Source organism: Melanaphis sacchari, unplaced genomic scaffold (assembly GCF_002803265.2).
Source record: "Melanaphis sacchari strain LSU unplaced genomic scaffold, SCAv2.0 Contig444_pilon_pilon, whole genome shotgun sequence".
NCBI classification, from domain to species: Eukaryota; Metazoa; Arthropoda; class Insecta; order Hemiptera; family Aphididae; genus Melanaphis; species Melanaphis sacchari.
In genome coordinates, this window is record NW_020271289.1 from 37,075 (window position 1) to 62,499 (window position 25,425).

Genomic DNA, 25,425 nt, shown 5'->3' on the forward strand with positions numbered 1-25,425 from the left:
CGGCGGCGGCATTGACGTTTTATCAGCCTCTTCGTGGCGTTTCTTCTCCACGACTTTTGTTCTTTCCTTGATTTTGATTCTCAATTATTTATCAACATTCCCATTCACAACTTGTATCGATTGGAGTTTACGCGAGTCGTAAACGGCGGGCAATTCAATTGGCTTTGCAGTCGTTCTGGAAACTTATAATTTTGTGTGTCCGGATCCGATACTCGATTACAGTCGGATTGTGAGAGGAAAAGCAAAAAGATGAAATTCGCCGAACATTTGGCCGCGCACATCACACCTGAGTGGAGAAAACAATACATCAGTTATGAAGTAGGTCAAAATTTTATAATTATTTGCTCAAGAATATAACATAATGCACTACACTATTCTTTTTTACAATTATGTTTTTGAAGTCGGTTACATGTTTCTAATCTGAGGCGTTTTACAGGAAATGAAGGAAATGTTGTATGCTGCGATTGAACAGGTGCCAGCGCCTGAACAAGTGGACCCTGATTCGCTTTCACGATATTATGCCAAATTCGATGAAAAATTTTTCAGTTTTTGTGACAAAGAACTCGCTAAAATCAACACGTTCTATTCAGGTTTCGAACAGCATTTATGATTTTGTTTGACACCTTCCTCTGTGTGTGTTTACCCCAATAATAAAGTTGACACGATTCCCATCACTTGAAGCCTGCTGCTACTTCATCAATTAGCATAATTATATCACTTATGCATGTGACGATTGCATGAACATTAGAGTAGTGTGTGAGGGTGTTTCTATTACCATTACATAAAGTGTATAAGACACTCTTTCAACTACATAGTATAGTTTTGTGTTCATATAGTGTGCCATTATGTATGTAAATTCATATTATACTTCTAAGCTAACATTGTGAACTGGTACCAATTCTCCATGCACAAGTTACAATTTTTAGTTCTTTAATTTTAGAGTATCAAATTATTTACAAAGTCTCTGATAATTGAACTAGAATATTAATTTTTTTTACCTGTTAAATAATGCTTATTCATTGTTAAATTGTAAAATTGTACTTACTAATTATATGATAGAAATACCTAGTACTTAGGTATCTTTAAATATGAAGAACTTATACCAAACTTCAATATTTTAGTTACAATTATAACAATTGCTATAATCTAAAATATACCTATTCATAATTCCTAGTTATAATTTTTATAGTATATGTTATGTTGAATTTATTGAGTTCCTAAAAGTTAATATTAAAAGTTAATAGACTTTTTATTAGTTTTTTTTTTTATGTTTATATTAAATTTATTCACCTGTTATTTTTATTAGTTATTCATGAATTTCTTTTAGAATAATAAAATAATTTTTTTTATTTGCGAAAAGTTTGATACATAAATATAGTATCTTTATAAAATTTAAATTTAAATTTGTATTCATATTTTTTATTTAATTGCTCATTTTAGATTACTTATACACCATAAATTATTTTATATGTTTAAGTCAATATATAAAAGCATACACATTAAAATTTTTCATCTATCTCTTAGTTACTCCTACCAAAAATCATGGCCTTATATTCAAATTACTTACAATACCCAATAACTATTAAAACTAGATTAAATACAAAAACAGTATTCATAAAAACCTAATACTAAAAATATGAATTATAGTTTCACAAAGTAACAATATCCCATCTTTTACATGATAATATTATAAGAGTGAATCAAAAATTTAAAAAAAATGTAATACAAGATTAAGATAAAAAAATAATATTTAATATTATATTTTAAAATTACAACAATCAAAATAATCAAATCGACAACAATTTTAATATAAAATTTTGTCCTACATGTTTTCAACCCTTTCTCTCATCTAACTAATAACCATCTTCAAATTTAATTAGTTGGGAGGTTTTAAAAATTGTACCAATCTGTATCTGTTTTTAATAGGTAACATTTTACATTTTGAAAACTTGATACCAATAAATAAATTCATTATTTTGGATGTAAAGCTTTGCAGTAAATCAGTAAAAACACTGAACTTTAAAAAAAATACGAGTATATAATCTTTTAGTATCAAAGTCTAACAATCATTAAATAAATAAATACATCAAAACTGTACTCACATTTTTTTTTTTTTGTGGCTTAATTACTTTAATTAAACAAAACATAATAATATGTACTAAGGAACTAACACAAAAAACATAAAATTACATTTTTGGCAGTGAGTGTTTTAAGTTTTTCAATATTTTATTTTTATATTTAATAGTTGTAGACCTTTAGTTAATTAAAGTTCATGATAAATTAATTACTTACTGAAAAAAGCACTAAATTATCACATTCTTTAAAATGTTTGTTACTGTTATAATTTTTCAAATCTTTTTTGTATTGTATTAGTATTGTATTATTTACACTTAATTTGAGAAACAACAAAAATTACATTCTCTTATTTATTATTTACTGACTTATAGCAATTTTACACGTACTTAGTATGTGACATATGTAGGTAGTAACTTGTTGAAAAATCTAGAAATTTTACAGTTTTGAAATTTTTATTTTAATATTGTATGCTAAATGGTTATAAAAAAAACTAAGTATGTGTAGTATGTATAGGTAACTACTTATAAAATACATGTATCACAAATATGCTATTTATATGTATTAACAAATGCACGTATGATGCAACCATGGCTGAGAGTCAATGTTTACAAGTTAGGTTTGTAAATGAAAATTGAATTTTTATTAAATAAGACAAAAAAATGAACATTAAAATCTCAAATTGAACTTTTAAAATGTACCTAATTTAGTTATTTCGTAAAAATAATATTGGTAAATTATCTATGGTTTCACCTTGACTGAATTGATTGACCTCATACTAATTTTAAAATTAAAAACTTAATAATAATTATAAGATGTATTCACAGTAATTAGCATCCAGTTTTATTTATATAAGCTACCTATAGAGAACTCATAACTATTTGTATTTGAAACCTTCTAATTGAATATAGAAGGATTTATGTTGAAATATATAAATATAGGAAGGTAGGTAAATATATAGGTACTAATTTCTATGTATTAGTACTTACTTACCACAGATTATAATATAAATGATATGATAGGTATTAAAATAGTTTTATTTTATTGCGTTATGTTGATTTAGGCACCTAACTATATATTATACATACATGCATAGTGCATACATCTTACATTATACTCTAAATAATTATATGAATAAATAATTTGGGAGCACATGCGAGTTGCGTCCCGTAAAAAAAGTACACACGAATTGCGTACTAAAAAATTCAGGACACAATTCGTGTATTTTAATCAGGGGTTCTAAACAACTAACAAAAAATAAATAAATAAATAAAAAATAATTATAAATAAATTCACAAGTCAATTAAAAAAATGCTTAAGTATTAAATTTAATAAAAAGTGTATAAACGTTAAATCACTTAGATATAATTAAAATCAATATAGTCTATGATATAATAAACAAATAAATAATAATAATAATAATAATAATAACAACAATGTTATTAATTAAAATTTCAGTCAACAATTAATAAATAAATACAAATTATAATATAATATCAGAGCCCAGGCTTCCTTATAATTAATACACCATGGAGAATCTCTGAAAACGAAATAAAATTTCTGCTACCTAACCAATATAGTGGGACGTAATTCGTGTACCTATAACTTTTTCACGGGACGCAATTCAGGTGCCCCTAAATAATAATTGATGATTGCACTGATCAGATTTTTAGTCTCAGATATCAATTTATTTTAGATTCTGAGTGATGGCTAAATGGTTTTAAACTATAATTTTTAAGCTGTTTATATGCCTAAGATTTTAATTTTATTCAAGCAATAAACTCATCAATCATACATGGTAATTAATAAATATTGAAAATATATGAGTACAATTTTTTTTATAAATTAACGAAGTTCTCTTATTTTTATTTTTTAAAAATAATATACAATTTTGTTTGAGAAGTCACTGATTAGTAACACTTGAGAGTATATTATATTTTTAAAAATCGATTCAACCTTTCTACTTATAAAAGAAAAATAAATTAACTAGAAGGTGCCTAATATAAATTACTTATATACCCAGGTTATCCTTAAGAATAGAAGTTGTATACGACTTTGCTTAAAATCATTTTTCATATTGAATAATTTATTACTGAATTCAAATTTAATATAACTATTACAGTAACCTACCTACTCAATGATACGGTTTCAATCTATACCAAAGCAATTTCTATAATTTTTTTATAAACAAATACCTAGTACTTAATATGTAAGTAATTTATAATTTAAGGCAAATAATTTTATTACTTAGATACATGCAAGGCTTGCAAACGATTGAAAATTGTAAACGTAATTATAACGATTAACAAAATATATAATACATCATCAAACAATACATAACGTAAGACGTTAGGTATATAATATAGTATATCATTCAAAAAAAATTATTTAAATTATTTAATAGTTATAAATCATGAAATATAATAAAAATTTTAATTCTGAATAACGATCAACGCAAAAGTTGAGTAACGATAAACTCAACATTTGTATAGGTACCTAACGTTTTAATTGTAAATAACGTAGAACAACATTTTTTTTCAAATGCAAGCCTTGCTTACTGGTATAACAAAACATTAAAAAATAAATAAAATAATAAAAGTTAAATAATTAATAGTGAGTATTAAATATATAGCTGGTACTTAATTAATTTAAAAATTACTTTTAAGTAGGTATATTTATAAAACACGTAGTCGTGGGCATGGTTGCATCTGAGTTCCGTCCCGAGAACCTTTTTTTATACCAATTCCGTCCCGGTTAAAAAAATGACACATACCAATTCCGTCCCGGTTAAAAAAAAGACACATACCAATTCCGTCCCGGTTAAAAAAAAAAGAAGAATTAAAATAATAATAAAATATAATATGTATAATATTGTTGTTATAAAATATTTACAAAAAAATATAGGTATTCATAATATTAGAGTACATCTTCATAATTTAATTATAATTAATCGTAATAATATAAATAATAAAAATCAATAAATATTAAACAGTTAGTTAGTCAAACAGGCATATTGTAATATAAAAATAAATATACTATTTTTAAATAGTCAAAATAAAAATATAATACATTTTTAAAAATTTGAAATTGGATTGAATTTAAAGGATATTTCTTTTACAAATTCCAATCGTGATATTTGACCTGAACTATATTTATACATTTTTTCTTTAATAAAATCTTCTTTAGCTAATATAGGGTTCCTTCGTTTTATGGTACTTCTTAATTTGATATAGGAATCTTGTTGTATATATTTTAAAGCTTCTATAAATTGATAAATATTTGGGTGGGCATGATAAAACATTCCATTGAATTTAGAATGAAATGATTCACAGTTATTTGTGGTACGGAAAGTACTATGCGAAAATTCAGCCCAGATACGAGGTGGAAAAGTAGATTCAGGTGAAATATAATTATCGACCAAGTAATCTAGAAATAAGTCTATTTTTCTATCAACTGGTTTGATTCCCATCATTTCGGACGCAAAAAAATCACCTACTTCATCTGGTGTTAAAAATGGCAATCCAAATATATACTTTAAAAATCTACCAATCTCAGAATTTTTATTCCTATAAAAAGTGGACAATTTTAGATCTTGAATTTTACGCCACCATGATTGACCTAAGTGAAATCGACATCCTCTTAAGTCTATTTCTGGCCAAACTGCATATACGGCATTATGTATAGCCTTTTCAAAATCTGCATAAATAGTTTTTGGTGTAAATTTTAACTGGAGATTATCAAATTCTGTTCTTAAAAATTTAAAAGCATGTTCATACGTGTTTTTAGTTTTGTCTGGCAGTAAAAAAAATACTAATGGAATATAATTATTTGAATCTTTTAATCCATGAATAGTAAAAAATTGTGTGAATTGTTTTGGGCAACATTTAAAGGTTCCATCAACATAAATAGTACTAATTTTACTTAAATGAGATAAGTTTGTATTGCAAGTAAACATAATAATGTGTGTAATTGGATCATTTATAATTAAAAAATTTTCGTCATTATTTGTATATATCGTCGTTTTTTTCAATAATTCATGAACGTCTTCAATGGATGTGGGTAACATTGATAATATGGAAGACCTTGCACGGTGAATATTTTTTCTAATTAAGTCTATATCATTAGAGGTAATTGTATTAACATCATGATTAGAAAGTTCTTTATGAATAAGTTTTGCTGGTTTTTCACAAATATCATCAACAGCTTTTCTTTTTAATTTATTATTAAGCTTTTGACGATTTAAATTAGTTTCATCAGTTCTATCATGGCTGTGATTTAAATTTTCAAAGACAATTCCTTTATTTTTTCCTAATGTAAAAAATTATTTTAAGTACCTATATGCCTTATTATAAAAACTTAATTATTATAAATTTAGTTATCTTACCAATTTTTATATATGCTTTACATTGTTTTTGAATACACTTCCAGCGTTCAATATTATTATTCAATTCTTTATGAAAACAAAATTTAAATTCATTTTTAATAATTAACATTTTACCTTTTTCACTGTACATAGTATCCATATTTAATAGTTATATTAAATGACACGTAAACGCACAAATAACGACTGAAAAGTTTATTTTGTTTCGTTAACTAAAATCTTATTATATATTATCTTTATTTCTATGTGATATGATATTGTTAAATTCAATTATTTAGTGCGATAACTGAAAATAATATTATCTTTATTTCTATATAATAGGATATTGTTAAATTCGATTATTTGGTGCAATAACTGAAATAAATATCATCTTTATTTCTAAAAGACTTGATGCAAGACAGAATTAGTATATTATCCATTAAGAAAAACCTGGGACGGAATTAGTATGTTCATTAAAAAAAGCTGGGACGGAACTAGTATACCTTTAATTTCAATTTTTATATATGGGACGGAACTCGGATGCAGCCGTGGGCATGGTCGTTTTCGACCAAAACCGTACCCTTCCCTTTTCAGCTGATTCATTTTTCGACCAAAACAATATTTTATATAATAAATGAAAAAAATAAAATAATTGATATATAATTTAGTATAATTAAGGCAATTACATAATTGTATAATCTGGAAAATGATTAAAAGAATAAAATGCATAAAATCTTGTAAAATAAAATTTAGAAAATTATTTAAAATATAAGAATATCTATATATCAACATTATGTTTATGTTATATGTTACAGTATGTAATATCTATAATATTATATAAAAAAAATTAAATTTAAACCATATTAGTAGGTTTGTGACATATTAACAAAAATTATGTTAATATATAGATATTCTTGTATTTTAAATAATTTTTCACATTTTATTTTACAACATTTTATACAACTTATACTTTTAATCATTTTCAAAATTATATAATTATATAATTGCCCTAATTTTACGAAAAATTATAAAGCAATTATTTTATTTTTTTACATATATTACATAAAATTTTGTTTTAGCCTAAAAGGAAAGAGTATGATTTTGGTCGAAAAGGGAATCGATCTATTTTAAATTTGGTTGAAAAGTAAAGTGGCCGAAAAGAGAAGGGTACGTTTTTGGTCAAAAACGGTCTAGCCCGTAGCCATTTACGTAGGTACATAATCTGATTAGGTAATCGATTAAAAAAATATATGTCTCTTACAATAAGTCGGCGGGTGATCTCCTTTTCCGCCAAAATCGGCCTTTTCATTTACCTCCAAGTCCGTTTATTGCTAGTACAAAAATATATATATTTCCTTTTTCCGCCACAACAAATTTCAGTTACTATATTTTGGTAACCCCTGATTGAAAGAATTAAAATATTATATTATATACCTACGTATATTTTACTACATAGATAATACGTTCGTAATCATGTTTTTCTCCATTAATAGAAAAGAGAGAAAAGATTACGCTCGAAATTCATGCGACAACTGACAATAAAGATAAAGCGTGTCTGGTTTGATCTTTTATAGATTTTAAGATACTTATAACGGCTATAACATTTTAGTTTGTGTTGAAGTTCATGAAAAAAAGTACGCTACGCACAATGGAAAATATAATTAAAAGTAATCGTGGTAAAAAGCAGTTGATTTTAAATAATTTTAAATTTCAAATTGGTTCATATAATAAAGGACTTATTTTTTGGCGATGTACTACTAAAAACTGTATAGCAAAAGTTTATACAGATGTAAATAATACAGTTATTAACAATATAAATACACCACAGCACAATCATGGTAAATATTCCAGCCAAGTATTGAAGAAGCAGGTGCTAAATACAGTATGTAAAAGAAAAGCTATTGAAAATGTAAGTACCAGACCAAAAAAAAAATGATTCTAACTGAAATCGTACAAAATAGTAATTCATCAGATATAACTATTAACGATATAAATAGAATCCGAAAAAATATTTATGAAAACCGACGCAAAATTATGCCTCAAAATTCTACTAATATAGCTGATACTCACAACGTACTCAATTCAATTGATGTGATAACTAAACAAAATGAAAATTTTTTATTGGTGAATGATGAAAAAGAAAATATAATAATATTTTCGTGTGAAACAAATCTTCGATTTTTATCAACAGTTGATAATATTTATATGGACGGAACTTTCAATTATAGTGCTCGGTTTTTTTTTTACAATTTTTTTCGATTAATGGATATTTTAATGGTTACTATGTTTCATTAGTTTTTTGCTTATTACTAAATAAATGTAAATTAACGTATATTTATGTTTTTCGTGCAATAAGCAAAAAGTGCAAAGACTTGGGGTTAAATTTTTCTTTAACTGCGGACTTTGAAAGGACTATAATTATTAATGCAGCTTCTGAAATATGGACGCAAACCAATATTTCAGGATGCCGATTTCACTTGACTCAGTCTTGGTACCGTAAAATATAAGAAATTGGCTTATCAAGTGTGTACAAAGACGAGTCATCTGAAATTGGTTAATAGTTACCTACGTAATATATTTGGCTTATTATTTCTAAATCCGGAAGATGTAAGTGATTGTTTCACCAATGACTTTATGAGTGAGTGTCCGATTGATGAAAGACTACAAAAGTTTGCTGACTATTTTGTAGAAACATATATTTCTGAAGATCGTATTTATCCTCCAAAACTTTGGGCACTTGTATCTTCAGAACTTACAAGCACAACAAATGCCTGTGAGTCATTTCATGCACATTTTAAAAATAGTTTTTATCGACATTCGCCATCTACTCGTATTTTACAATGATTTAATGTTTTAATTAAAGAAGTTCAAACTGACGTTTATTGCAAATTAAGAAGCGTCGGTGAACAAAAAACACCGCGAAACCAAACTTTAAAACGACAAAAATAAAACCAATATTTAATTTACCAGTATAAAAGGGGAGAAATATGCCGATATACATTTGTAAAACTATAAGAAATAAATAAATAATATAAATAAATGTTTGACTGTGATGTTGTATTTTACGTTGAAATATAGACTTTTTTGTAATAACATGTTATACAATATTCTACATAATTTTAATTTTAAATATCACTTGAATATGTTTTTGTATCATACAAATCATATATTTAATTAAAAATTGATTACCTAATTATTTTTATTTTAAAACTCATTACCAATTATTAATAACTTTACTTGTTTACATAGCAAGAGGTTACCAAAGTATAGAAATTGAAATTTGTGGTGACGGTAAAAGGAAATATATATTTTTGTATTGGCGGGAAATGTAAAGGTCAATTTTGGCGGAAAATGGTAACTACCTAAGTCGACAACCTCCATGGAATTCGCGTAATATGTTTATAAATATTCACATAAGTTGCAATAGTTATACATATATATTATAGTAAAGATTCCTGACTTGTGGATATGAAAATGTATTATTATTGGGTATCTACATTATTTGTACAGCTTAACAGCTTAATAATTGTTATAAATTAAATATTAAAATACGCATCAATGCATTATTATTGATGATTACATCAAAATTGTTCAATAACGGATGATGAAAATTTAGTGTATCATAAAAATTGTCTTTGTCAAACAAGAATTAAACTTAATCAGTTCTTTTCCCATCAAATTTAATTATTTGATTAAAGTATATATATATATACACATATTTTTATCTAATAGTACCTATAATAACTGATAACTTATATGTTACATTGTTACGTAATACGTTTATAAATAAGTTAGTGTAATTATGATTTACATAATATTTTTATGATAGGTAGATAGTTGACCTGGGAAATAAAAAAGCCCAAAAATATATTAAAAGGAACCTAGAAGTATTATGGTAGGTACCTACCTAAATAGTTCATTTGCGTCTATGTTGATTTAAATATGATCAAGAAAAGCAAGTGGATTAAATATTTTTAAATTAATTAATGTAACAAAAAGCTTTATGTAGGCTATAATTTATAGTCATTTAGAAATTTATAATAAATTTAAACGAAATATGTTTGTCACAAATATTTGCAATAGGTTACTAAAAATTATTATAATAAAATTTTCATGTTAAATATATCACCATTTAAGATATAGATCTATTGTATATTTTCATAAGACACTCTAATATTAATTTGCAAAAGCCTTATTAACATGTATAGTATATTAAATTCAAAATTTATTTTTCATTTTTTTGAAAGAAAGTATAGAATCAGTTTTAAATATTAAGTTATGACGTGTTTATTGAGTATGAAATAAATAATTTTTAGATATTCGAATAATAATTTAAAATCGACGAGCCATACAATTATTATTGTAATTAATTATTGTTTAGTTAGGAACGTTTAAACGAATAGATTTACATTTAAATAATTATTACTTTTAATCAGTAATTTGTGCATTCGAACTAATAAAATATATATACACAGAGGTCTTTAAAAAAAAATCATAACGTGTCGTGTACTGACTATGGATCAATTTCAAATGAGAAATAAATAAAATAGGTATTCCTGTTAGTGTGTAATGTTTCATGAAAATCTCCTAAAAATAAAAATGAAATTATTATTTTGTTTTGCTATCTATTTGTTTATCTGAAAAAACAACTTAGCAGATAGAACGAAAGTTTTTTAGCGTAAATAAATATAGGCAAATTAAAAATCTACAATGTGGATAAAAATATTTAATAGGTATAATATAATATGTGATACTTCAAGTCTTCGTGTATACACATTTTATAAAAAAATGTATAATATACTATACCCAAAGTATTATGCATCAAATAATACCGTGTTTGCGGTAAGAACATTTTAAAACTGCACAAGTAGGTACCTGAACTTAGCTTGTATACGCATTTTATTATTATCATTATTATGGATCAATCCACATCATAGAAAACATATTAAATCCACATTGGTTCATGGTTGTATCATAATATCATGATAATATAATATTATATTGATTATTATGAATTATAACTTTAATAAAAATTGTTTTTGTATAGTATTATATAGTATATTAATTATTTTTTTACAATGCTAGAATAAGTAATAGTAGGTACTGCAAAATTAGCGTTTTATAACTGCACATTTTATTTTAGAACTGCACAATTTGTGTTGTACTGCACATTAGCACAAGCCCCGAATTATAACATGGATAATAAAAATATTTTAAATACTATTTTCACATCTAAAATTACCCTTTAAAGTTTTTTATATTTATATCCATTTATATAGGCACCTCTATAATTATTCACAAGGAATGATTTTAATGCCAGATTTTGTTATGGAACTGGCAAGATATAATTTAAAATTGTTTCTTTCTTAAGACCGATTGTTGGCAAATAAACTTACTCGGTCACACTCAAGTGTAAAATAAATAATAAAATATAAATAAAATAATATTTGAATAATTAAAAAGAACCACTATATCGATGAAAATATCATGATAAATCTGATGACCAAAATATATTATGTTATAATAATATAATAATATGGACAAATTACTACCAATAAATTTCACCGTACTCACCAATTCATATATAATGGTGTCATCCACAGAATATGTCTTCTCGCCAAGATTTTCCAGTGATTTTTTTTTTTAATTACCGAAATAGAAACGACGATCACCAAAATCTATTTTAATTCCATTTAATCGAAACCGACACGCAGTGTACAGACATAAGTATCTACCGCATCAATCATAAAATATAAAATAATAATTAAGCATAAAACAAAAATAATATGTACAAAAAAATTTATTTTAATTCTTAAAAATTGAGTTTAAAATATAATTTATTAATCTACTATATATCAATATAGCATGTTATTGTAGTTACATATTATTATGTGATTTATTAAAAATCGATTTAAGCACTAATTTTTATTTTATTTTTTTGGTGAGGGGAGGTCACTATAAATTTCTCACAAACATACATTTTATTTTTTAGATTATGTTCAAAATATAAAAGCTTATTCATAACATGGCTCAACTTAGCAAAAAACTATCACTAATAATTAGTAACAAACACTATGTATTTATAAATACATACTTATCGAATGGTAATTTAATGTTACAAAATTAAATAACTTAATATTTCTTAAACTCTTTTTAAATATGATATTTTAATGCTTTATTTTTACTAATTAATTTTGTCAGTTTATGTTTGTTTTTATACCTATTGTGTAATTGTACTTAATCGATAATAAACAAACTAATGTTCTTAACTTTGAGATTTGGTCTAATTAGCTAATTTAGAAATCAAGTGTACACTATTTTTAAAATAATAATATTATCATTTATCATACAGAGACATCTGTAGTGTTTAATTGAACAACGTGTAAAACTAAGAAAGTGTTACTCAGCTGTATGCTTATATATAGTTTAATTAATTAATTAGATTTATTGAGTATGGTTAAATTTGAATTTGATGATAAAAATTGTGTACGATGAAAAAATAATTAAACAGAGAATGCCTAAAATAGTCCATCTATATAAATGTCAATATTTGAAATTCAAACCCTCATAAAAAAATATGGCTTTTCTTAACTTTTTTTTAAAAAACTTGTATAGAAAATGTAATATTATCTTTTCAAAACTACTTAGATCCTATGCAAATTAGAATTTTAATTAATTTTGAACTACAAAATAGTTTGTAAATTTTTGTAATTTTAACAAACTTCATCAAAATTTAAAATTCAAATGCCTAGAATAAAAATTATAACCATGGATTTTAAATATGTATATTATTTGTATTAAATTTTCAAGCTATTTGTCTGAAAATGTAATTTTTAATCTACATTTATACAAAAAAAATAAAAATAAAAAATAAAATTCAAAAAATTTAAAAACCTAATTATTAGCTTAAAATTAGGCTAAATGATTTGAAAATTTCATTTTTTAAAGAAAATAATAATTTTAATAATTTATTGTGGTATGTTTCGATTCCATACAACTAATAGTTTTTGAATAACAACAAGATAATAAAGATCGTTATTTTAAGTGGTAATTGGTATTATTAAATTATTTAATTTTGTCCGAATTTGAATTTGAATCGATCACAAAAAATGTGAGTATTTTTACGTTTACCTAATTATTTTTCCAATTACAAAACTTATAAAGAATTTTGTTTTAAATTGTCGAACTTTTTTAATCAGAAATAAAAATATTTCTTGTTATTTGTAATTTTGTTTGTTATTGTTTTTTCTTGATTATTTAAAAAATGTTAAAAAATTTCTTCTTTTGATTTTTCCATAGGCGCACATAGGATGGGGGGGGGGTGCTTGGGGGTGCTTAGCTTAGGTACTTAGGATCTGTTTACTGTAAATTATTCCAGCACCCCCTTAATTCACACCCAATGTGCGCCTATGGATTTCTCAAAGTAAATAGGTACTAGAATTGATTTTTTTCATAAATTTTACTCGTAGTTGAAGATTGTACATAGCATTTATTTTATTGTAAAACATGTCTTTACGTACAAAAAAACATATTATCGACTTTCACAAGTCGTAATACATTCATTGCTCCATTTAAAATCTATAACTATTAGTACTTGAATAAACTTATTATAATTACTATATACTTAAATATTATAAACATCGTGGAACTAATAACTATATTAAATGTATAATATATTGAATTAGTTAAAAACCGGTAAAATAGAAACAATTGATAAATCATATTTATTGTTTAATAAACTATGCACACGATTTCGTCGCGATTCCGGCTTGTTGGTATTCTATCATAATGTCTACTATAGTTTATAGCAGTGGTTCTTAAACTTTTTTCGCATACCATTTAAGTATATTATCAAACAGTCGCGTACCATTGATGATTAGAAATAGAACGATCCACATTTTATATAGATAAATATATTTATTTTAAATAATAAAGTAGTAAAATAATACGATATAATTATTATTTATTTATGAATACAAATTTATTATTTTTTAAAAATAATTTATAAATAAAATGACAATTTATCAATGAGAACCATAGATTTATAGGTTTGATATTAACGATGAAATATCTGGTAAATAATTGTAATTATTTAAAAAATAATATCATAATAACTATTTCAAACTCAAGTAAAAATATTTATTTTTAATTTTCCGTTTTACCACTATGCAGTTTTCCACGTACTATCTAATAAATATAGTCTTTCACGTACCACTACTGGTACACGAACCACAGTTTGAGAGCCGTTGGTTAATATAGCATAGTATAATATTATATTTGCGATGTATAATGTTGTAGAAAAATTAGCAGAAGCGACCAGAAAATTTGCCAACCTCCAGAGTGACCTGAGAGAGGCTCAAGATGACAAAATCAAACCTAAAGACGCAAGCGGTAATCTGAAGCCGGTAAAACGAAAAATTCTCCGAAAAAACACTACAACGCGTAAGACTCAAGAACTGAAGTTAGCTTTCAGTGAATTCTATCTGAGCTTGATTCTACTGCAGAACTACCAAAACTTAAACTACACCGGCTTTCGGAAGATTATGAAAAAACACGACAAGGTACTTTCAGAACAATGTAAATAATTTTCTATGACAGTATAATTATACCAATGGTCGTTATGATCATGTGTTTTGATTTACATATCATACTAACTAGAGATTTTTACCTGCCTGGGTTAGCAAATTATACCAATATTAATTAATTTCAATCCCCCCTGAGCGTTTTAACCTCGTACTAAACATAATAATTCTGTTTGAATCAGATTTTACGCCACAGTACGTGCAGCAGTGTAGTGAGTAGTGACTGCGGACATGACGATTAATATAAATTAATTATAAATATATACCGATTATTTTTTTTTTTTTTGCGCAAAGCTATTACTAAACATTCTAAACACTATTCTCGTACAACACTTATACACTTATGAACTATTATCCTATACATTTATACATTATACATTATTATTATTATTATTATTCAAACCAGATATTTGTTCAATCATTGCTGTAAAATTAAGCGGGCTACGTTCGCGTAAACCGTTATACTGACCAAATAACTATCTTCAGTTTAATGCATGTTATTATATAGAAATCAGTTATGATATTCGCTATATAATTATAATATTATGAGAATAAATGGTGGTTTGTTCGCGTAATATATTGTAAAGAAAATCCTAAAAATTATAATTATACTATGAAAATGGTTACATAAATAATCATAAAATATATTTTTGATTTACCTTAGACTTTTTAAAAATAATATTTTAATTTTAATTGAATACCTATTTAGTTAATTACGTAGTTATAACAAATATTAGTATAATGTATCTAATTGCGATTGTATAACAAATAAATGATGCCTGATGTTTTTACGGCATGAATAATTCATTTTTCGAGTAAATATTATACTTTTAATAATATTATATATTAGGTGTATATTTTTATAACACAAACTCGATAAAAATTTCTTATTCGTAGATATATAATTTAGATAACCTCTTGTTGGATTATTATACTCTTATTGGGGCAAATACCAACGCGAATTGATCTTTGGTATCGTTTAATTTATTCAACTTTGAAATTCGATGTTACAATAACTTCTAAAAGTAATATAGTACCTATACTGAAGAAATATATTATGTTTTTATACTTAGATGAGTGAAAAGAAAATTTTATCTTCCTTACAATATAAAAAAATAAGTGTTAAATAATAAATATGATTAATTCAAGTATATAAATTTATATTATTTTAAATTTTGTATAGCATGTATAGTATGCAAAATGTATACATTGTATACATACTATACATGATATATTATGTGTGTATATTTTAAGTAGATTTAAGTGTATAATTATCTAAACAATATACTTACCTAACACATAATATTATGTCTTAAAAATATTCAAAATTTCCATTAATAACCAATTTGTACAACATAATTACTTCTATATAACTAATTTAAGATTTAAATATATTATATATTTTATTTTATTAACATATAACTGTGAGATGTTTTCAGTATTTTAACGTTGATCTATATTATATTTTTGTGTCGTTCGTTTAAGTTACTGGGATCGGAAGGTGGTTCCGGAGGTCGATGGAGATCAGAAGTAGTGGAAAACGCTCATTTCTACTGCAACAAAGACATCGACAGACTGATAAGCGAAACAGAAGCTACCGTCACACAGGGTCTAGAAGGGGGAGACCGCCAAAGGGCCATGAAGAGACTGCGAGTACCGCCACTCGGTGAACAGCAATCGCCTTGGATCACGTTCAAAGTCGGCCTTTTTTCTGGTGCTTTTGTCGTTATGCTGCTTGCAGTCGTCATCACTGGTGAGTGAATTAAAAAAAATTTAGTATCTACTTAAAAGTTTATACAAACAAAATACCGTGAAAATATATGACATCATCATAATATGTAGGGTACTTTCTTATCAACTAAAAATGTATGAAGTGTTTGCGTTAAACTATAAAATCAGAATTATGAATCAATTTGGTGAAATTATCTCGATGGTAAATGTGCAGTTAAGACTTTAAGTTAGGCGGCAATATTAATATTTATTATATTTATAATAACAGAACTATTGTCTCAACTAGAAATTAGTTGTATTCACAACCGAAATCAATTGGGATTATTTATAAATTTTATTTGAGCCCAATCTAATATAATTTATAAAGTCCCTTGAAATATTTGATCGGTAAAAATGATTTTTTAGTTACCATTAAATTATCATTGATTTGTAGGCATCGCTCATAGCAACGAGAACACAGACTGGCGGGTCATGGTCAGACTCTATCGAGGCCCGCTACTGTTGGTCATATTTTTATTTCTGATGGGTATAAACGTTTACTGCTGGCGTTCGTCAGGCGTCAACCATGTACTCATCTTCGAGTTAGATCCCAGAAATCATCTCACCGAGCAGCACATCATGGAGTTAGCCACCGTCTTCGGTCTGGTGTGGGCCGGCTCGGCGCTGATATTCCTGTACAGCGAGGCGCTACATATTCCACCGTACATAAACCCGCTGATCCTGGCTGTGCTCATGATTGCGTTCCTATTCAATCCCACCAAGACGTTACGGCATGATGCCCGTTTTTGGGTGCTGCGTGTGACGGTAAGCAATACTTGGTAGTTTTGTATATATACATAATAGGGTGGTCTTTTTTTTTCATTCGTGCATTTTTTTCAAATCGTTCCCGCTCACGAAAAAAATAGTTCAATTATACTAAAAAAGAGCATTGAAAAAAAAATTACTAGCTACTTGATTACTTTTAATGGTTCAACCCATGTAATAAAAGCTCTGGAGTTGTATGAAAAAAACATTTGTGGATATCATCATATTTTTAAAATATAATCGTAACAGTTTAAGAAAAATAATTTTTCTATACTTTAATTTATAATACCATAATTTATCAGTTACTAATTATTTCATAAATGTCAAGCTTTTTCAAATAATTGAATTGTACCAAAGGTTGTCAAAAAAATTACAATGTTTAAAATTGTATATTTGTCACTTAAATTAACAATGATCGAGTTTTAAAAATAACCCCATGTGAAAAATAAATACGTACTCGTATTTTATTATGACGCAGGTACGCATACTTTTTGCTCCGTTCTTCTACGTGGGTTTCGCGGACTTTTGGCTGGCCGATCAACTAACTAGTCTTGTGCCTGCGTTGCTGGACTTTCAGTATCTCGTGTGCTTCTATTTGACCAACGACAAGTGGATGTCAAATAAAAGTAATAGACTTTGTTCATGAATATAACATACTTTTAACATTATAATCAAAAGTCGTTACTAAAAAACTAAAAATATATATTACGCCTAATATTATGCGGTTTGTAGACTGTATAGCGTAGTAGTAGTTTTTGGTAAATATGTCTAAATTAATATATAGTAATGACGAAAGATCAATTAGAAAAATTTTCATTGGAATTTTATCTATTTTAATAAACTGTAGATAATCAAGAAATACCTATAGATATTTTATGTAAATTTTTTGTTGTTTTTTTTTTTTTTTTACAGTTTGTTGATTTGCGCGTTGTAATTTATGTTTAGACATACTTACAGAAATTCATAGAGTACCTATTATGCATAATATGTATAATAAATCAAACGATTTGAAACCTAACACACATTTATCTTGTGTCTTATTTTATATACAGCAATCGATATAGACGGCAGTAAATGCGTGGAACGCGTGTGGCTATTGCGACCATTTGTCGCGTGCTTGCCTGCGTGGTTCCGATTCATGCAATGCCTGAGACGGTATCGGGACTCACGAGAAGCGTTCCCTCATCTGGCAAACGCCGCCAAATACGCAACTACCTTCTTCGTGATAACGTTCTCGTTTTTAAACCTCCAATACGCAAGTAAGATGGTCTCCCTATTCGTACATACATACATTAACGACCGTTTATAATATGTCTGTTTTTTATTATATACTGTAAAATTTTAACAACTAAAATTAAAAATTAATTTTTTTTTTTTTAAACTTTTAATCATAATTTCAAAGTTTGGAAATAGATTACCTTTTATAAACTAGAAGTCATTAGTTGTGTCATCAATATATAAGAGTGTAAAAATTAATGGCAATTAAGATGAATTTGCATTTTTTCTCAAAAAAATTACGAAACAATTTAATACCTTTTGAAAGAATAATTAATATTTATTTCGAAAATAATCACCTTATATATTGTGAGCATTCGGGGATGAAGTTCAGAAAAGTCAACATAGCAATTTTTCTAGATTATATTAAAGAAAAAAAATTTTTTAATCGTATTTATTAAAATGTATAATTTATAATAAATTGATTAAAAGTTAAACGTGTGTTTAACAATCTTTGATTTTTGTTTTTGTATTTAGAGAATAACCCCAAAGAAGACTCGAGTGTTTTCTTCTACCTGTGGATATCAGCATCTATATTTAGTTCCTTATATTCTTATATATGGGATATCAAAATGGATTGGGGACTTTTTGACCGGAACGCTGGTGAGAACAAATTCCTCCGTGAAGAAATCGTGTACTCGTCAACGGTAAGTAATACTAAACAGGTATTTAAGTATTTGTATAATGCTCGCCGCTAACAAATTTTGAGGATTATATTTGTGAAAACACAAGTTTTAGTGAGTCTTGATTATTAATTTTTTTTTTATGTTGTCAGAATGATTTGTATTTAAGTCATATGTAAACTATTTGTATGCCGTAAAGTTAAGGTATTATAGAAAAGTTATGAGGTAGTCAGTACTTACGGTAATTTTTTATTTAATAAAACATAATAACATAATTATTGTAATTATAAAAAAAAAATTAAAATGTTTTCCATATATTATGTATTTCTAATTTCTAATAATTAGGTATTTTAATAATATAATCTATAAACAAAGACAACTATTTCTATAAACATAAAAATAATAAATATTGGAGAGTGAGGACCAAATGTATGTACGAACCACCATATAATGGTATATTATAAGAGATGAAAAATTTTAAAACACCCTGCAATTCTTGAGGAATTTATTAGCATAACTTTTATTTACTTATTTGCTTATTGTATTTAATTATGTACAGATTGTAAATGTTGTTTTGTTAATAAAAAAAAAACTTTTATTTAAATTGATCAAGTAATTTTTAAGATTAACCGGTAAGGGACGCATATTTATATTTAAAAATCAAAAAAAAATAACAAATATTTATTGTTTTAAGCTCAATTCAATATGTTTAACTAGTCTTAGAATCTACAATATAAATAGTATTTATATTATGTACATTTTCGCAAATAGATATTATCATTATAATATGTGCTGCTTAATTGCAAAGCCATTCCGCAAATACGTTGTATATTTATGTATAAAAATTAATTAATGTATTAATGCGTGTTATTTAGTGTTAGTACACATAAAATGTAATGTACTTACATTGTTCGTATAATGAGTACTTTTTCCTTTTGGTCGTACAACATAGAACATAATTAACTGATAATGATCATAATTCTAAATAAATAATGGTTTTATGTAATTGTTGAAAATTTCCAATTTAAGTTAAAAACATAATATTCTATAGGACACTTCAAATAAAACCAAGTTTTAAACAAAATGGTATTTACATCCATTATTCATAGATCAGTGACTTAATGGTATTAAGCATAGAATTCTCAGTGTACAGGATCAGAGCAATTTTCAGTAATGAATTAAAAAAGGTATAGTTCATTACAGTTTTATTTTAATGATGACAAAATGTTTTTTAATAGTATGAGGTTTAATTTTGATAACGATTTTAATCGAAGGGCTGTGGGTGATTTATACTCTCAAATACTCTTTTCGTTTTAATATCCCTTTATTGATTTGCAATGTAGCATTCATGTTTTTGTGGGCGTCATTCATTTGGGCGAATAACCCAAAATTTACTCGAGTAGAGCATATATTATTTGGGTAAGAAATTAACCGATCGTTTAGGGGAATTTATAGATTATTGAATTTAATAATAGAAAAGTAACTATTATATATTTACTACAACTAAATATTATTATTTTATCATTTCGGCTTATTGGTAATAACTGTTTTAAAGCGTCAAAACCAATTTTCAAATATATATTAAAATCATGGGAAGAATATCAAACCAAAAAATTAACAATAATAGATTATATTAAATAAATGGGTATGAGATATCATACTAATAAAAAATTTAGTTAAGATAATAAATATAATACAATAAATTATATGACAATATAATACATTTTTAACTATACCAAGTTAGAGTTAACCGAGAGTTCTAAGTTTTTAAAAATGGGAAGGAAAGCGTATGTTGACCCAAATGAAAGCCGCCTATTTTTGTTTATAATCGATCAATTTTGCACAAAAATCAGATAAAAATGTAATTATTATCATTTCAATATATTGGTCACGTTTAACTAAAGTTTTATTATTAAGTGAATATTAAAATTTTAAAACGACCTAATAATATATACTATATTTTATTTTCAGGCATTTTACTACATTGCGATCGTCGAAGATTTTATTTTACGTTTCGGTTGGGCGCTATCAATGTCTCTAACCGAAATGGGCTATGTTCATGGTGACTTAATGGTATCTATTTTGTCGCCTCTCGAAGTAATGAGGTTAGTTTATCGTGTTGTGTCATTTATAAGTTACAACATATTACATTTTGCAAATGTTGTTTGCTGTTGAATATTATTTTAATTATTATTAGTTTATTCGTTCCGAAACAGTTTAAAGACCATTACCTAAAATTTCCTTTAACAGTAAACTCGATTTTGTTAATACATTCACATAACTCAAGTTCTGTAGTAATTTATCAAGTTAAATTGTGATTAATTGTTGAAGTGCCTTATGGTTGACATATATATAATTCATCTAATTATATGAATAGATTTTAACTTTTAAGATATTAAGAGTATTTAGTGGCAATTGAAAAAAAATTGAAATTATTAAAAGTTATTTGAATTACTTATTTATTACGCTCAAGTCTAATGTAGGTACCGCATAAAATTATACTAGAGTAATTTTTATTTTTGAATAAACAACACGTAACTTAAAATATTAATTGTTAAGATATCATTTATATGATTTTAAATTAATAGAATTAATCCATCGAAATATTAAATGTACTTATTACATTCCCAAGGTAAAATGTATTGTACTCGTACTTTTTCATTAATTTCTGTTTAAAACACTTAATATTAATAATTAATAATATTATACAATATATCATACAAGTGTTTTGGCCTTGAATACGTGCATTGTGTATTTTTACTCATAATGAATAATTGCCTTTTAAAGTCCAAAATCAAAAGATAAATACTTAGTTTCACTTTATGTTCTGAAATAATTGATATTTTTATTATATATCATTATAATTATATTTACTATCTTACATTGAAAAAAAATAAAAGAGTGGGCACTTACTACTGAGATTACAAGGTAAAAAAAAAGTTAATTAATAGATAAAGATAATTAAACACAAGAAAAATAGGGAGAATTTATTTTAAGGATCTCAAATCATATTACAAAACTTGTACAATTTATTATTTCTACCTTATATTGTTATTTGTAATATATTATTGGAATACTTGAATGCTTACTCTTAGTTGCTAATACGGCTGAAAAGAAGAAAGCCATTAACTCAGAAAATTATTTTGGCTAGTAAAAAAAAATAACCATTCAATAAATTATAATTAAATTTAATCGAATACTTACAAATTGTCTATATTTTTCGATATTAGGTAGTAGATTTTAATATTATTAGTGTACTTTTTTGAACTGTATACAACATATAATAAGTAGGATCAAAAGATTAAAATTTTACTTGTTTCATTTAAAACAATTATTTTGACAACAAAATTATTGTTTAAGTAGTTTATTATTTCCTAACATGCAGTTAATATATCAATATTAATATTTATCTGCAGTATTAATAATTACTTAGCGTGCGCAAATAAATGTTTAAAATGTTTAAAATATTATTATATAATATTTTTTGTACATTTTATTGTTTAAATTAAATTAATTTATGTATTTTTTATTTTGTCGAACGTGAAACCTTTTTTAGGTAGGTAGGTAATATTCAATTTAATATTTATGTTTAATTTATTTTCGAATAAGTAAACTACTAATATCTACCTATACTTACACGTTAAGAAATACAATTAATTACTTATTTACTTATTTCATATGCATTTTTTAAAAATATTTTTAAATGTTTTTAGAGCAAAGAAAAATATAAAATATGATGAACCTGTAAAAAATTAAATTACTTATAAATTATAATATATTTCCTACTCATTATTTTGAAGCATTTGTATAGTCATCGTGGTTATAATAAATTACTTTTTTTTTTCAACAGTTTTATTCGAAACTATAATTTAATATAGTATATGAAGTTATAAGTTTTATTAATCTTTATTTAACAAAATTTCTATACTTACTGATTTATTAATTGCATTTCATTATTTCATTAAAAACGGTGTGGTTATGCAGCAAACGTTGTGAATTGTGATCATATTTTATACGTAATTGTGTGTGTGTGTACTATGTAGTACTATATAATAACAATAATTTTCCAAAACAAATGTATGTCATAGTTAAAGAATTGACGTTTAAAAAAAACATAAATAAGACGCGTGTTGCTGCAAAAATTACTAAAATCGATAAAAAAAAATTCCAAAAATTCACTATAATATATAATTGGTATTTAAATGTTAAACTCATTTACAATATTACACAACAGATTGTTTTTATAAAAAATATAAATCATAGAACCTCCTGAAATGGAAACCATCAAATAGCGCACATTCTTTAGAAAATAAACTTCAATCTTTTTCAAGATAAATCATCTAAATAATGGACAACTCCGAATAATATACATAATTTCAGTGACTGAGAGTATTTCGTATTTAGAGATTTTACTGCATTATATTTTAAAATATTCTTCCTTTTCATTAGATATATATTATTTTATTATCATTTATCGTGTTTATATTATGAACCAATGAAATTTCACTTGTTATCTATTATACATTATATATTTATATACTCTTATGTTTTATGTACACCACAGACGATTCGTTTGGAATTTTTTCCGACTAGAAAACGAACACCTGAACAATTGCGGCCGGTTCCGGGCCGTTAGGGATATTTCGGTAGCTCCCATCGACAGCTCAGATCAGACCCATATCCTGCGGCTAATGGACGAACCGCTGACACCACATGATCTAAACAGAAACCGAAGGAACAAGATGACTGGTGGTGGTGGTATCGGCAAGAAGATACCGAACCTCACGTTCCAACCTAGTCGGTCGGTAGACGAACAGGCGTCGCTCATCTTGGCCAGCTTAGGCACACGTTGAACTGTCCAAACCACTGATGCGACTTAGGTTTAATCTCCCAAAAACAAAATTTTAGAAAAAAAATGTAAGTCGTGTACTTTGTATCAATTATGATATTTATTGTTACCGACACCAATGATCTATGAGGAACAGACTTCTTGAGGTTCCGTGGTTGATTCCTTATGATATAGAAAGGTCATCTGTATCCAAAGTGTCAAATTATTGTTTATTTTCTACGCACCATAATTTATTATGAAATTAATTTTAATATATTCCTAGCACTATTATTCATATTAAATAAGATCCATCTCAGTATCACTCTAAAGTAGGTTTTTTCTTTTTTACCCACCCATTTTATTATTATATTTTATCACAACGTTAATTATTTTTGTTGTTGTTTATTATTATTATACAAATTCAAGATGCCACTAATGTAATAACGATCAAAAAAAAAAAAAAAACACGTTTTAATCATCATGTGATGTATTAAACGTTTAATCGTAGTTTAATTTTAAAACTAAGATACAACTATGTATATTTTAAAATACGTGTTCATACCCTACATTATAAAAAGTATTAAATTATTGAAAAGTTAAGTTAAAACATAAAATAATATTGGATTGAATTTTTTTCATTAAAAAGTATAAATTATTAAGAAGACAACTAAAAATAAGACATCATAAGTTGATATGATAAAAAATGAATCATTTTTATCTTAAATATATTATTTTTCTTAGATAAAATTCACAGTCTGTTATTTTATTTTATTTTTATGTTATATTTTATTTTTAATTTTAAAAATAATTTTTTTTCCTTTTTAGTTTCGTTATTCCTCTGAAAAATAACCAAATTTGTTTTAAAAATATTTTTAAATAGAAATATTCTTGATAAATTGTGTCAAAATTATTGTTTATTGAAAAAAAAAGTGAGAAATTGTAAAAAAAAAAAACTGTATAGAGTATAAATTTACATTATTATTGACTTAATATAGGTATTTCTATTGTGGTATACATATACAATAAATACGATGTTTTATTACGAAATTAAAAATCTATTAGGTAAATATTAATAAATAAAAAATAAAAATTGATGAAATGCGTCCTTCCAATAGGTTTAACATATAGTGTATACTTATTATGTATAGG

General features: G+C 25.5%; 1 protein-coding gene across 1 annotated transcript; it reads left to right on the forward strand.

Moving 5' to 3' along the window:
* Positions 1–75: 75 nt before the first annotated feature.
* Positions 76–24,796, forward strand: LOC112597900 (xenotropic and polytropic retrovirus receptor 1-like). Its single transcript, XM_025344127.1, has 10 exons — positions 76–318; positions 437–590; positions 14,732–14,994; positions 16,501–16,768; positions 17,180–17,550; positions 18,029–18,176; positions 18,603–18,809; positions 19,303–19,472; positions 21,420–21,553; positions 24,013–24,796. Exons 1-10 carry the CDS (start codon positions 250–252, stop codon positions 24,299–24,301), a joined length of 2,073 nt encoding a protein of 690 aa, XP_025199912.1. The 5' UTR covers positions 76–249; the 3' UTR covers positions 24,302–24,796.
* The last annotated feature ends 629 nt before the right edge of the window (positions 24,797–25,425 follow it).